We start from the raw sequence: 16,123 nt of genomic DNA, 5'->3' as shown, positions 1-16,123 counted from the left end.
CAGCATCCTTATAGATTCTAGCACAGGAGGTAATTTAGCCTGTTGGGTCCTTGCTGGCTCTCTGACAGCTCCTTTCTCTACAGCCCTGCACAACTATTACCCCACAAATTGATCCAGTTTCCTTTTACAATTTTTGATAGTGTCCCTCCCCACAATACCCCTCCCCAACTTCCAAATCTGTTTAGACAGTAAGCTTCCAGCATTAACACTCGTGGAAAAGTTCTTTCTGACAGTCCCTTCCTCCACTGTACCTCTTACCTGAAGCCCTAAACCAGTGCACCCTCCTTGCACAGTGAGCTGGTGGTCTCCCTTAGTGCGGTGATCAGACCTGTTTCTCTGGTTGTAGACTAATCCAAGCCCCATACAAGTTCAACACAATGTCCCCTCTCTATACTCCACTTATGAAGGCCAAGACCTTTCAGTTGCCCTCTCAATGAGACCTGCCACATTCAAACATCTACATCCATCCCCAGTCCTCTGTCCCTGCACACACTTCACAACGGTGTTGTGTCAATCCACCATTTCCCCATCTCTTTGTTAAACTAAGTATGAAAATGTATGTATGAATCATCTACTCTATCCCCTTCATCAACCTTCTCTGTTTCTTCATCAGACAATTCAGTGAGTCAAATACAAAACTATGTTTGCTGGCTGGCCTCATGTGACATTTTTTTACCTGACCATTGTGTGCATGCGCGCGTGTGTGTGTACAGGGGAATCAGTCTGTGTGTGAGTGTGAGACAGCATGTGTGTCTGCACACCTGTATGTGTGTGGTGTCTATTTGCAAGTGTGTATACATGAGCACCTGCAGTACAGAGTAGCTTGTTAGTAGTAGAAGTGATTAGATTAGAATTGACACAGAATTGTGGTCACATCCTTCCCTGCCCTGTCTCAGAACCACATTGCTGACAATATTGGGGCATCATTCTGTAAGCAATGGCTTTTATTCGAGTTTTCCTGTCCAAAAGCACAGTATTTGTCACTCTTAAACACTTACTTTCACACACATGCTTATATTCATATACTTGCACATGAACTCACTCCTAAACACAGTTCTACATGTACACCCTCATATCCACAAGCTTTCATACTGTATCACACACTGTTGCGTAACAATATTCTCATTTACAACCTCTTATGGACATACACATTCTTCTTCACATGCACGGGAAATAACATTAAATAATCTTGAATATATACCTATTCTCCTGTGTGCACAGGTATACACATTGTTTAACATACATTTTCACAGTCAGGCCCTCACGTGCACATACACACAAACACACTTCTATGTTGCACTCAGACAGATCAGCATGCCTACACATTCTTATGCAGACTCTCAGCCTTGTTATCAAATGTTGCATGGGCTGTAGTTAACCTTAATAAACTAGTCAGGTGCAACTCCAACCTGTATGTAGGAGCACAGGATGCTACCTGCTGTTGGGAGGTGGTGACCACAGCTTCATCTGTACTCACTATTGTTGTGAGACCCAAGATATACATGCCATCCAGTCCTGCACCCTTCAAATCTCCTTCACACTCCCACTTACCTAGGAATCTGTTGCTCCAGGATCCTCAATGCGAAAATAGAATGTCTTGCACTACCATATAGCAATGTCCTTAGGCTGACTGTGATTGACTTCCACCCCCTCAAATCCTTGCTTCACTTGGAGCACAAACCATTCAGGATAAGTTCCTCTTAAGGTACCACCAGAATGCCAGACAAAAAATAAATTAATTCAGAAGTTTGTTCTAAGAGTTTTTCAGCAGGGAGAGTTGATTTGAGATTATTTCATGGGAATATGTTGATTGAAATTATTTCAGAATGTTTATCTCCAGGAACTGCCTTAACATTAGTCTGACATTGTTTCAGACTAATTTGAGATTCCTTCAGGAATTTGTGAAGATGTGAGGTTTATTGAATGTGTGTATGGTTCTGAGATTATTTTGCATAGGGTGGTTTGAAATGTTATCAAGGAGATGTGATGGTCTGATCTTTTTTAACCCAGGCTCTGTCATTGTAATTTCTTTGAGATGAGTTTGTTGGGAGTAATTTGAAATTGATAGGTATTGCATTATCTTGGGGAGGTGCTATGTTTGTGATGCAAATGTGTTTGGTTGTCAGTGGTAGTGTGCAGATTGATCTGGGACCATCTTGTTGGCGTGGAGAGCTTACCAATGATTGTCTGTCTAATTGTCTTTATATGGATGCGGCTCTGTGTAGGAGTGATGGTATGTTTGTGTGTGTGTGTGTGTGCCTCACACTGTAAATAATTCTGCTTGTCTTCTCTCACTGCAGCCCTGATGAGGATTCGTGCCAGAAATTCATCCCTTTTGTTGGTGTAAGTATTTCTGGCTCTGTTGTCAGTCCTATTTGCAGACTTAACTTTGTCCCTGTTATTCTGTGGTATCTGGAAAGGTTTAGTCTCTTCTACAGGATTCTGTTTCCTCCTGTGAAGATCCTGAGCCCCTGCCACTCCCAGTACCAATGGCCTGGTGTAGCCCATGGTGTGCTGCTTGCCTTTGGAAATACCCTGTGTGCACAGCTGCTCCTGTTAGGGGCAAGAGGCTGAGTGAAGCAATTGCAATATATGACCAGGAGTTGCAATCTCACTGGACACCATATCTGAACTGTCTCAGGCAGGACGGAAGGAGCAGTATCCCTTTCGTGTGCTGTCCAGTAATGAACAGGTGTACAGGACCATAGGTTGTTCTCAAGGCGCCTTATAGACTCAGCCTAGTTGGACTTCTGTTCCCTAATTAGATCTTGGTGAGATAAAAGTTGACAGACAGTAGCAGGAGTAGGCCGTTCATCCCCTTACACATATCCCACCATCAGGATTGTAGCTGCCCATCTACATTCCACACCGTGTTCCTGCCTTCACCCCACATCTCTCTGACCTCATGAACAAACTCTAACTCACTGAATATATTTAGTGTTTTAGTGACATCTGCTTTTTGTGGTGCAGAATTCCACATTTGACATTTCTCCTCATCTCAGTCCTCTGTGGCTGCCCCCTATCATTTAGACTTGGATCCCCAGTCCTGGATTCCTGTATCACCAGAAACATCCTTCCTGCAATCTAATCTTGTCAGTCCTGTCAGAATAATAATGATAATAAGCTATAAATGAAATTCTAATGCTGTGCATCTCACAACTGAATACCATTTACTTAGATAGCCACAATATACTGACAGAAGAGCAGAAGGGATGCCTTAAGGGTATGAAAAGATGTCATAATAATGGATTCTGCAATTCTAAATTAAACCCAGGGGAAAAGGAGAAATCTTTCATGTTGTTAAATTGACTACCAAAAAGCATTTGATTCTGTGCCACGCTCATGGTTAATAGAAGCTCTTAATATATATAAATTGCACCCAATATTTGTGCAATTCCTTCATCAGATGAAGCTTTGGCATATTATAATCACCCTATGAACAACCACCATTATCAAAATAAACCAAGGCATTTTCCAGGGCATCTCTCTAAACCCAATGTGATTTTGTCTTGCTTTAAACCCACTCTGAATTGGATGAAAATCGGGTTTTGAATCAGAGATAACAAAATGAATTATACCTGAAACACCTTCCATATATAGATGATTTGAAATTATACACTCCTTCATCAGTAATGCTAATGTAATTGTTTCAAATAGTAGAACTATTTTCTAAAGATATAAACATGAACTTTGGACAAGATAAGTGCAGAACATTAAACATAAAGAAATATGCAATAGAGCTAGTAGAATAAAAAACAAAGCAGCAGGATACAATACAACTGGTGGATGAACATGAAACATATAAGTATCTGGGATATCAACAAGCAAAGAAAATGGACCATGGTGCGATAAAGGGAAAACTTTCGACAGAATTTACTTCAAGGCTTAAGAAAATTTGTCAAACAGCACAATAGTAAAAATATAACAAAGGCAATAAATACTTTCACTGTACCCATATCAACATATTCTTTTGGCATAATATCTTAGTCTGGAAAACTTATAAAAATTTAGAACACTCTATGTACACTCAAACGCACTTAGACTAACACTATGTAGGGCAGAAGGAGGAAGAGGAATAACAAACATAAAATATTTACACAACAGATATAACTTCTAAGGATATATCTTCTAAGAATCAACAAAAACAGGATTTAGCACTCCATGCGAGCTTAAGGAATTCTGGTAAGAAGTACACACCACTAAACTTAAATGAAAGCATAGCCCAGAAAAATGAAGAAATTATCACTACAGAAGAAAAAGTTAACTATTGGAAGAGCATGACCCAACATGGAAGACATCCACATGATCTGAGCAGACTAGATTTCAACAAGAAAGCATTGAATGTCTGGCTCAGATTTGGAGTCCTCTTCCCAAAAAAAGAGGGATTCCTTGCGGCAATACAGGGCTAGGTGGTTAACACAAAAAAAATCAAAAATACATTATGAAAGACCAACAATTTCAAGAGAATAAATGCAGAAAATGCCAAGAGAAACCAGAAACAATCCAACAGTTTAACTCAATCTGATTACTTACACAGGCACGATCAAATGACAAACATTATGCTGTAAAGTATAAACTCATAAAAGACAACATACCTTATTATAAATAGAGGACTGATCCAGTTTTAGAGACAGGGCCCTAAAAATTATATTACAACCGATCAATTATTACAAACAATCCATAATAACTGTCTGAATGTAATATTACAGGATAAACAAGCAAGAATAACTTAACAGATATAACCATTCCAAACACGCATAAGATACAGAATTTAATATATGAAAAACAACAGAAATTTGCTATGTTAAAAGAGGAATTTGAAAGACTTTGGAACATGAACAGGGTATACGCTGTCCCAGTAGCAATATCTACAATTGGTATCATCTGGAAGTTATTGCACAATAACATTAAACAATTAAACTTACAGGACAATATTTATGTAAATCTCCAAACAGCCACAATACTAAACACTTCTAGAATAGTCTGAAAGTTCCTAGCAATTGAGAAACAAGTGTGCTTGGCTATGGCCATACCTCAGGTTTTACCAGCTTGAGGTGAGAGAAAAAAATACTGTAATAATAATTTATCCATAGAGCATTTTTCATACAAGCAATAGTTCAAAGTCTGTATAAATGGATAAAGTGCAAACAAGAAAAAAAGACAAAAACATGTTACTTAAAAGCAAGGTTGTATTTTGTGTGTGTTGCTTGAATAAATAGGTTTTGCACTGGTATTTAGAAGTATCAACTGAATGTGCATCCCTTATAGTTTTAGATTTTGAGTTCCACGGTTCAGGAGCATAGGTCAAAAATACTGTCCTGCCAATCATCATTTGTGAGAAATCGTTTAAATCTAAGGTACCAGTGGAAGAAGACCTGAGGGTTTGAGCAGGTTTATAAAGCAAAAGTAACTCAGTGATGTATTCTGGTCCCAGACCACTGAAATCTTTAAAAACAAGTAAGAGAACTTTAAAATCAATTCTAAAAGATACAGGAAGCCAATGTGGAGTAGTTAGAATGTGAATGATACAGTATGCTTCTTCATCCTGGTTTTAGTTAAAGGTCTAGCAGGAGTGCTCTGAATGAGTTGATGTTTGTCAATAGATTGCCAGTAAAAAGTAGATTGAAGTAATCTGGTCATTTTGATATAAAGGCGCAAATTAGTTTTTCAGCATCATTACAGGACAGAAATTGATGCACCTTTTTAATATTTCCCAAGTGTAGAGATGCTGCTCTGGTCACTTTCTATAGCATAGGTTTTTTCAAGCATAGTATTTCTCTTCTTAACCACCTGCTGCACCTGTTTGCTTACCTTCAATTACTAGAGCACCGGGACATGCAGGTCTCTTTAGATAAATATCACTCTTCAGATAACAATCTGCCTTCCCACAAAAATCTGGGAACTGCTGAGGTTAAAGATCTGAAAGAAAATCAGCAGGTACTGAAAGGAGTCAGCGGGTCAGGTAGCATCTGTGGTGAGAGAAGTAGAGTTAATGTTTCAGATTGAAGACTCAGTGAGAGCTGGGCAAGAGAGGTCACCACAGACCTGATACAGGATTTCAACCCAAAATGTCGACATCCTTTCCTCCATAGATGCTGCTCGACCTGCTGAGATCCCCCAGCAGATTGTTCATGTTCTTCCATCTACATACTCACCATCTATTTGCTCCTGTTTCCTCACTGACCAGGTAACCTTGTTTACAGCTTATCCCTACATTCACCATCGGTTTACCCTTTCAGAGACACCCTCCCTCCCCACCTTCCCTGCAGCGTAATAAGCTTCTTTTGGCTCCTTCTCAGTTCTGATGAAGTGTCTTCAACCTGAAGCATTAACTCTTTTTCTCTCTCCACAGATGCCACTTGGTTTGCTGAATGTTTCCAGCATTTTTTGTTTGTATTTCAGGTTTCCAGCATCTGCAGTTGTTTTGATTGGAGCAGTATCACAGTCACTGATCCTATTAAACAGTAAATCTATTAAGCCTATTGACCACATATATCTGCCCAGTGGCTGTATTTATTGCATTAACTGTGTTAACCTCATTAACCATATTAAGTCCACCATGTATGTTATACTAATTGAGTGTACTAAACTTATTGACCATATTGAACCTGTTGAATATGTTAAAACTATTGACCCAATTCCATGCGATGACTATATTAAACCTGTTGATTTACCAGTTGCATTAATAACTGGGCAATGTAAGGAGACAAATCTCAAGGTTGTATACTGTGTACATACTTTAACTGTACTTTGAACTTTAATGTTGCCTGTAATTCCACAGGTGGTGAAAGTAGGCATTGTGGAACAGTCGCTGTCAGCCTCAGGTAGGTAGAACGCTTTTCACCATGTAATACTTGCTGGTACCAAGATGTGAAGAGTCAAACTCAAGCCACAGTTTCCAAGTCTCGAGCTCCCTGGGTGAGCTGAAGTTTGTAGTTAGTTGTGTCCAGTGCCAGTTTCTTTGTGTGCACTGCCTCTTGGAGGCAGGGAGAGGGAGCACTATGCAAGAGTTAGGTTGAATCAGTGCCCAGTATTCGCGGGAATGTGGGGTACTGAAACATGACCTTATAGAAGTACAGTATATAAAATCATGAGGGGGTATTGACAGGGTGGGGAATCAAGAACTAGAGGTCATAGATTCAAGGAGAGATTGAGTAGGGACATGAGAGGCACCTTTTTCATCTATAAGGTGCTCAATATATGGAATGAGCTAGCAGAGGAACAGCATTTAAAACTCATTTATCTTGATACATTGATAGAAGAGGTTCCCAGCCTTTATATGCAAAAGACCAATACCATTAAGCAAGGGGTTCATGGACCCCAGTTTGGGATAGAGCCGGTTGGGGAAATGGGACTAACTTAAATGAGCATATTGGTCAGCGTGGACCATTTGGGACAAAGAGCTTGTTTGCATTCTGTAGAACTCTATGGAGGGTTGTGGGAGGGGGGATCTAATCAGTGAAGACAATGTGGGAAAAAGAGAATGTCTGTAGATTCAGGACATTCAGTAGGTGGGAAAAGTTTCTGTAGTCTGTGGAAAGGGATTCAATGATGGGCGAGAGTGTTCATGGGCTGTGGGAGGGGATTCAGTGGGTAGGGAGAGTTGGTATCAGGGATAGCGTCCATGATCTGCGAGAGGGTGGAGAAAGTCAGTGATGGGAGAGGGAATTCCGAGAGTGGGAAGTATTTGTGGGTTGTCAGTGAAGGGGGAAGGATGTCTGATCTGTGGGATGGGGATTTAGATGGTATGTGAAGTCGGTGATGGGGGAAAAATGTTTGTGACCTGTGGGAGGGGATTGAGAGGGTGAGGAAGTCCATAATGGGGGTCTGCAACCATGGGCTATGGAAGGGGTTTCAGTGGCTGGGAAGAGTTGGTGATGGTATACAGTTAACCCCCAATTTATGTTCCGTTACCCAAATATATTCTGCTAGGGTAACAGAAATTTACCCTTATGGAATTGACAGAAGTCTATCAAACAAGCCGAGATACAGAATAAAATTTTGCCCTCCCGGAGTTTGTATGCAAATGTTTTCCACTGTTCATGCATAGACAATGTGCCTCATGTTACAGAAAATAGTGATACAAATGGTTTTTTGGGACCTCCACCTCTCTATGATGTGGAGGTGGTCTGTGTATGTGTGCAGCTGAGGTTCGCAATGTGTTACTGATTACACAATCTGTTTCTCCAGTTGACTCTGATGACGCCACATTGTGCAACGTTAATATCTTATCCCCAGCGCCAGCCACCAACATGACAGCGTACTCAAAAGATACCAATGCCACTCCGCCACCTTCTCCATCTGTCTCGGGTGTGCTGTCCGGACCTTGGTAAGGATGCGCAGAGGCTGGCAGTGTTCCAGGGTGCCTGCTGATGGCTCCTGCCCCATTAGTTGGAGCATAAGGACATAAATGGTTGTAGAACAGAAGAGTCTAAGAGTGCACTTACATAGTTCCCTGACAGTGGTGTTGGGTAGACAGGGTGAAGACAGCTACTTTTGGTACACTGATCGCGATCAGTCAGTATCTAGAAGTTGGAATGCTGCAGTTGTACAGAATATGGCGAGGGCACATTTAGAATATTGTGTTCAGTTATAATCACACTGTTACAGGACAGATGCAACTAAGCTGGAAATACTGAGGAAAAAATGTTGCCAGAACTTAAGGGACTGAGTTATGAAGTTAATAGCTGTTCAGCGTTGGTCACCCTGCCATAGGAAAGGTACCTTTACAAAGGTGGTGCCGAGACTTGAGAGATTGAGTTTATAGAGCTTGAGCAGGTAGGGGTATCTTTCATTGACATTTCAGTGAATGAGATGTATACATTTATGAGGGGGATAGATAGGGTGAATGCATACAGTCTTTCCCCCAGGGTTGGGAAATCATGAACTAAATGGCATAGGTTTAAATTGAGAGGTAAAAGATTGAATAGGAATCTGAAGAGCAACTTTTTCACCCAGAGAGTGGTTAGTATATAGAATGAAGAAGTGGTTGAGTAAGATACATTACCAATAAGAGCACTTGAACAGGTACATGGATAGGAGAGCTTTAGAGGGATATTGGCCAAATGCAGGCAAACGTGACTAACTCAGTTGGGAATCTTTGTCAACATCCACCAACTGTAGATGAAAAGCCTGTTTCCTTTCTTCGTGACAATGATAGTATTTATGATGAGAGAATCACAGTACTGCCTATTACAGCCCTTTCATAAGTACTGGAGGGAGGGGGAGAAGCAGAGAGAATATCTGTGATAGGGTGAGATTTGAGTTTGCCATCACTGCAAGTACCAGCAACTGGAGACAGATGCAGCAGCTTCAGAGCCAGGTTTGATCCAAACTTCCAACATTGTGTGGAATTTGCACATTCTACCTATGACTATACGGGTTCCCCAGGTGCTTTGATTTCCTCCCCTATCCGAACAATGGGTTGCTGTAAATTTTCCCGGGTTTATGGAGTTACAGAATTACATAGCATGGAAACAAGCCCTTTGATCTAGCTGGTCCATGCTAACCAAGATGTCCAACTGAACTAGTCCCATTTGCCAGCATTTGACCCAGAAGCTGTCCAGCTGATGTTATTGTACCCACCTCAACCACTTCCTCTGGCAGCTCATTCCATAAAGCCACCAGCTTCTTCATGAAGTCATCGCCTCTCAGATCTCTTTTAAAGCTTTTCCCTCTGCTCAAACGTTATGCCTTCCAGTTCTTGATTCCCAACCCTGGGGAAAAGACTAAGTGTGTCCACGCCTTCACTATTTTATATACAAGATCACCTCTCTGCAAGGAATAAACACCTAGTCTATCCAACTGTCAAGTTCTGGCAATGTGCTCATAAATCTTTTCTGCACACTTTCCAGTGTAATCGTACCTTTCCTATAACAGGACGACCAAAATTGAACACAGTAATCCTTATGTGGCCTCACCAGCATCCTGTACAAGCAGTTGCAGAATCTGTGTGGAGTTGACAGGAAAGTGAGGAAATCAATGGGTTAGGGTAGGGTTAGCATTAAAGAGTGTTTGATGGTGGGCCAAAGTTGTGACACCATGGAAGGAATAAAAGAATATACCAAATCTTAACTCTGCAACAGTATCTGTGTAGAGGGAAATAAAAGCTGTGTCCCTGAAATAGTTAAATAGAATATCGAGGATTAGAATGTTCACAGACAGGAGACAAGCATCCCTTTCTCATTGGCCAACACTAGTTCACAGAATTGTACCACATGCAAACAGGCCTTCAGCCTACCACATTCATGCCAACGGTTATGCACCCTTTTACACCAATCCCAGCACAGCCTACAGCCTCTGTGCCTCTTCCTTTTCAAGAGAATAGTGAAGCACCCTTCAAGAAGGGGGATTTCTGGGCAAGCAGGTCTGACATTCATATGAGAGCCAAGCCATTTATGAGCAATATCAGGAAACACTTCACACACTGAAGATCCGTGGTTCCCTCCTCAAGAGGCTGTGGATCCAGCTGGAAGTTTTGCAACTTGCAATCTGTAGGTAAATCTCTGAAGGATTTGGCATAGCAGTTGAAAAAAAAATCCAGGAATGGCGTAAATCTGAAGCTCTAAGTATTCCTTCCTGGTCCAGCCAAACTTACCTGTCACTGCACAGGGAGACATGGTCAGGGTGGTACTGGTGCTCGAGTTAACCCAAGTGGTAACTAAGGGAAGTGTGGGTGCATTTATATGAGCACCTAGACTTGACTGTGTGAGTGTATGTGTGCATGAATATCTGTGTGTGTTTTTGGTGAGAGTGAGTGAGATGTCATGTTTATATGCACACACGTCAGCTAAAATCTAATGGCCCTTCCCTCCTTCCTTGGGCTGCACATGGACAGCTTGACGGGAGCTGGAGGGGAGGTGATGGGACTACAGGTTGACTACTGGACCACCCAGGTGCCCGATAAGAAGAGAGACGGTGAGAAGCGGGACATCGGGAGTAAGAACACTTTGAAGAGCAACTTCCGCTCACTGCAAGTCACCCGGCTGCCCAATGGGGGTGAGATGGTTCCACCAGCTACTATGCTGATGACCGTGGTGACCAAAGAGAAAAATAAGAAAGGTGAGCAGGTTGGCTGATGGAAAGGCAGTGATGGGTGAGACTGTCAGGCAGGGGGTCACAGGGTGGAAAATGAGACAAGGGATTGTGTCTTGGGAACCGAAGCCAGTGTGGGAGGCAGAACATGCGGGGTGGGACCAGGAGGTGTGCTCTGGGGAAACATTGTAATAGGGGACTCCGTGGGATACTGGTTCTCCAGTTTTGAATACTGCACAGATCCTGATGATGAAATTGTACCAAAGCCATTGCACTGGATGAGTAAAGGGATCTCTTTACTGGAGGTCAGGTGATGCAGAGTTAAAGTAAAGCACTCTGCTCAGGAAAGGGCACTTCCTCAGGGAAGCACTTATGTGTGGAACAGGCAGTCTGTTAAGGTTGTTGAACACAATCCAACAGGCAATTTAAAGACAGAATGCTGGAAAGACTCGGTAGATCAGGCAGCATCTGTAGGGGGAGAAGCAGCTAATGCTTTTGGTTGGTGACTTCTCACCAGAACTATTTTTCTTGGAAGCATTAACTGTGGGTCTTTCTCCACAGACACTGCCCATTTTGTTGAATATTTTCAGCACTCGCTGTTTAGGTCTAAGTTCTAGCATCCACAATTGTTTGCTTCCATTGGGGAATAAGATAGCCACTGGATAATAATTTGCAGAGAAAGGGAAGAGGACAGTTAACCAACATGCCTGTAAAGTCTTAATGGGGCAAATGTCTGATGATTTACTGAAAAATGACCTGTGTCCGGCAGGTCAGAGTTTCTGGGACACATAGGACAGGTAACACAGCCAGTCATTATGTTTAAGGTCATGTGTCCTGTCCCACCGACCCAGACTCTGAGTCACTCCATCCCTCTGACCCAGACTGTCCCATACATTCTGATGCACTGTCTCTCGTACACAGACTAACCAACTCACTCTGTCCCGCCAACCCAGACTGTCTGACCCTCCGTCCTGCCGACAAAGACTGTCACCCTCTGTCCCGCCGACCCAGACTGTCAGCCTCCGTCCCGCCAACCCAGACTGTCTGACTCTCCGTCCCTCTAACCCAGACTGTCACCCTCTGCCCCGCCGACCCAGACTGTCTGACCCTCCGTCCCTCCAACCCAGACTGTCACCCTCTGCCCTGCCGACCCAGACTGTGACCCTCCATCCCACTGACCCAGACTGTCTTTTGCATCCTTCTTGACCGTGGACTCGTCTTTTGCAGTGATGTTTTTGAGTAAGAAGCCGCGGGAAAAGGAGCTGGACTCAAAGAGCCAAGTGATCGAGGGGATCAGTCGATTGATCTGTACTGCCAAACACCAGCAGACCATGCTAAAAGGTGAGAAGCTGCCCAGGCCCTCACCAGCAGCTGCAGTGAAGCAGGTAGTGGAGGGAGGTCTCTGCAGAAATGGTCCACATTTTAGTAAACTGTGACTACTTCATGGACATGGCACAGAATCAGATCTTTCAGTCCAGTAAATCCATGCTGACCATCGCCCTTATCTACACTAATTCCATTTATAGTACTGATTGCTAGCCTACTCTGCCTTAATTCAAGTATTCCTCGATATACAAAAATGTTGTAAGAGTCTCTGCCTCTACCCACCCCTTCAGTGTGTTCCAGATGCCAACCACCATTTGGGTGAAAAAGTTCAGCGGATGCTCTCCAAAACACTTTCTCCTTCCCCTAAGTTTATGCCCTATGTTTGTCAACACCTATGACAGTTTCCTACTATTTTCCCTGCTTATTTCCCTCACCACTTTTGTGCATCTCTATCATGTTCTCCTCATCCTCTTCCAAGTAAACAAGCCCAGCCTCTCCTCATTACTGCTCCATCCCAGGCAGCACCCACTCCAATGTCATCATGTCCTTCCTATAGTACGGGGCCCAGAACTGCACAAAGTACTCTAACCAATATTTTGTACAAAAACATCCCTTCTCTTTATGTTCCATGCCAGTTAATGAAGACATGTATCCTGTATGCCTTCTTCACCATTTTAACTACCTACATTGGCACCTTTAGGGATCCTTGGGCTTGTAAACTGAGGTCTTTCAGTTCCTCAGGGCCTATGACTGTATATATCCTACCCTTATTCATCCCTCCCCCCAAAGTGCATCAGCTCACACTGACCAGGAATAAATTCCATCTACCATTGTTCTGCCCACCTTACCAACTCAATGATATCCTGTAGTGTACGACTTTCCCCCTCACGGTCGGCAAAACCAATTTTCATTATCATCTGCAAACACATTAAATCATATCTCCTACATTCACATCCAAATCCTTGACGTAGATAACAAACAGCAAGGGTGTGGACTTATCCCTGTGATACACCACTGATCACAGGTAGTCAGAAAGACAACCATCCACCATTCTCCTTTGCCAGAAGTGTTAGAGGCAGATACAACCACAATGTTTAACAGACATTAGGACAGGTACATGCATAAATAATAACTTTATTTACAAAGCACTTTTTATGCATTAATACACAGGCTCAAAGTGCTTTACATAGATTGAAATGATAAATCAATAGTCATAAAAGAGAAAATTAAAAATCATAAGACAAACATTATTTAGAATAAAATGTAATCAAATTACATATATGCATTGTCAACAGGCATTAAGTAGTCCTACAAGTAGGCCAAAAATGTAGAAAGTTCTTTTTAAATAAGTTCTTTTAATGTTACACAGTACTGGCCTGGAGTATCTCAGTCAGTAGTTTTCTAGATTTTTGGTGAACAAGAGCAAAAGGCTGCATCACCAGTTATTTTTTTTAATATACTTGGTTTTAGGAACACTAAGCAAACCAGTAGTTGTGGATCTTAGATTACGACTAGGGAAGTAAGGGATAAACACTCCAAAATATATGGAGGAGCTAGATTACATACAATTAAGAGTATTTTTAAATTGATCCTAAAGGACACTAGCAGCCAGTGTAATGATGCCAAAAACAATGAAATGTGCTCAGAATTTATTGATTTATTTTTTTGGTTACAATTATTGCTGCTGCATTTTGAACAAGCTGCAGCCAATTCATATCCTTTTTAGGCTGTCCTGAAAAGATTGCTTTACAATAGTCTAATCGGCTAAAAACATAAGCATATATCAATTTTTCTTCATCTTGAGATATTATAGGAAATTAAACTCTTGCAATGCTCCTTAAGTGAAAGGATGCAGTCTTAATAATATTAAGAAATTTGAAATTTAGCACAGAATCAGTAATACCCCAAATCTTTACTTCTGGCTTGATTGTAAAGCCAGATGACAAGCAAACTTTAGAGCAGGGGTTTCCAACCTTTTTCACACCAAGGACCAATACCATTAACCAAGGGGTCCATGGAGCCCAGACTGGGAACCCCTGCTTTAGAGGAATATGGGCCTAATGGAGGCAAAATGGACTAGTTTGGATCTTGGTTGATACGGATGAATTGAGCCAAAGTGCCCGTTTCCATACTGTATAACTATATAGCTCCCTCCTATTACTAGGCAATTTTGGATCCACTTTTCCGACTTGCCATAGACCAGCCTCCCATGTGGGATCTTGTCAAATGCCTCACCAATACTCTTATCAATATGTTCTAATATTCTTTGCGTAATCCAGTCAAATTGCATATTCAGTTTGTTCATTATGTGCTGTGCTGTATGACGTGGGCATCACGGTCTTTCCACGACCATGATTGTTCTTGGCAAATTTTTCTGCAGAAATGGTTTGCTATTGCTACCTTCTGGGCAAGGTCTTTACAAGACGGGTGACCCCAGCTATTCTCAATACTTTTCAGAGATTGCCTGTCCAGTATCATTGGTCACATAACCTAGACTTATGATATACACCACCTATTCCCATGGCTTCATATAACCCTGATCGGGGGCTAAGCAGCTTGCCCAAGAGTGACCTGCAGGCTAATGGAGGGAAGGGGTGCTTCACACCTCACTTCCTTTGCTAGTTATCTCCATCCCGACCACCCAGCATAGACAGTATCTTCCCTTAATAAAGCCGTGATCATTATCTTTGATCTATCCCACCACATGCAGCCTGCCCCTGAACTCTAGAACCCCTGCCCACCCACTTCTATACCTTGCCTAATGACTGAGCCAGGCTCCTCCTGCCCTGGCAGAGCTGGTGTGTACTGCACTTCTTTATACTGACCACCATCATCTCCATCCTCATGTGCCTAAAGCCCAGGACTCTGAGCTTTGCTCACCTCTGTACCTCCTTTCCCAAATCTGATGTGCCATTCTCACATTGTCCAGCATGAAAGTGTCCTTCCCTGTGCCAGTTTTTATCTAACCTCACACCCTCTGTTCCAGTGTCGATAGATGGCGTGGAGTGGAATGATGTGAAATTCTTCCAGCTGGCTGCTCAGTGGCCCACTCATGTCAAGTACTTCCCTGTGGGAATATTCGGCTACTCCAAGACAGCGTGACACTAGATGTGGATCAGACTCTGCACCCCACTGCCTGACCGGTTCCTGTGGAAAAACTCCCACCCCGGCACTCAGCTCTTTTTTTTTTATTTAATTGCCGGTGGGAAGAGTTGATGTTTTTTTTAATTTAAGAACACTTCCTCTACATGGATTACAGACTACAAGGGCTCTGACAGCTCTCTCACGTGCACTTTCCAAAAGGTTGTCGAAGACATGAATTTGTAACTTTGAAATAAAAGTGTTGGGAGTTGTATCTCCCTGCTGCAGGGTGGATCTGGTGAATGAAACACAGGGCCAACACGAACCACACCTTTCTGTATTACCATCCACATCAAAAGCAACCCATTTTCCCCACTGGCAGTTGGTCTGCAGAGCAAGGCACCACTCTCCAACAGGATTACGTAGAAAGCAAATATTTTCAGCCCACCAAAGCCACTTAGCTGGCAAATACCCCACAACCACTGTCCAGAATGGTTGGAATATTTTTACAACCCCAGCAAAGAAGAGCATTGACCCCTGGAGCTTGCACCACTATTCATTCAGACCACAGCTGATCCAATCTTTCCCCACTCCCCTCAACTCCCTTATAATTTAAATATCTGTAAGTCTCTACAATGACTAAATCACTGACTCAACCTCCACTCCTTCTGGGCAGAGAGAA

The 16,123-nt window shown here is 42.4% G+C and overlaps 1 protein-coding gene across 8 annotated transcripts in view; it reads left to right on the top strand.

Moving 5' to 3' along the window:
* The window catches only part of zmp:0000000755 (phosphofurin acidic cluster sorting protein 1), a 271,437-nt gene extending 255,709 nt beyond the window's left edge, over positions 1 to 15,728 (top strand). For 7 of the 8 annotated variants that reach the window (XM_059982538.1, XM_059982536.1, XM_059982535.1 and 4 more), the window contains 6 exons: positions 2,301 to 2,343; positions 6,782 to 6,824; positions 8,191 to 8,329; positions 10,838 to 11,061; positions 12,262 to 12,375; positions 15,347 to 15,728. In XM_059982538.1, coding sequence (XP_059838521.1) covers positions 2,301 to 2,343; positions 6,782 to 6,824; positions 8,191 to 8,329; positions 10,838 to 11,061; positions 12,262 to 12,375; positions 15,347 to 15,462 — 679 coding nt within the window. In that variant the 3' untranslated portion in view covers positions 15,463 to 15,728. Of the gene's footprint in view, positions 1 to 2,300; positions 2,344 to 6,092; positions 6,188 to 6,781; positions 6,825 to 8,190; positions 8,330 to 10,837; positions 11,062 to 12,261; positions 12,376 to 15,346 lie in introns of those variants that run through there. The other variant, XM_059982543.1, reaches the window with a different exon arrangement.
* Positions 15,729 to 16,123: the final 395 nt, after the last annotated feature.

The sequence above is a fragment of the Hypanus sabinus genome, chromosome 10 (genome assembly GCF_030144855.1).
Source record: "Hypanus sabinus isolate sHypSab1 chromosome 10, sHypSab1.hap1, whole genome shotgun sequence".
Taxonomy (NCBI): domain Eukaryota; kingdom Metazoa; phylum Chordata; class Chondrichthyes; order Myliobatiformes; family Dasyatidae; genus Hypanus; species Hypanus sabinus.
This window is presented reverse-complemented; position numbering and strand designations above follow the sequence as displayed.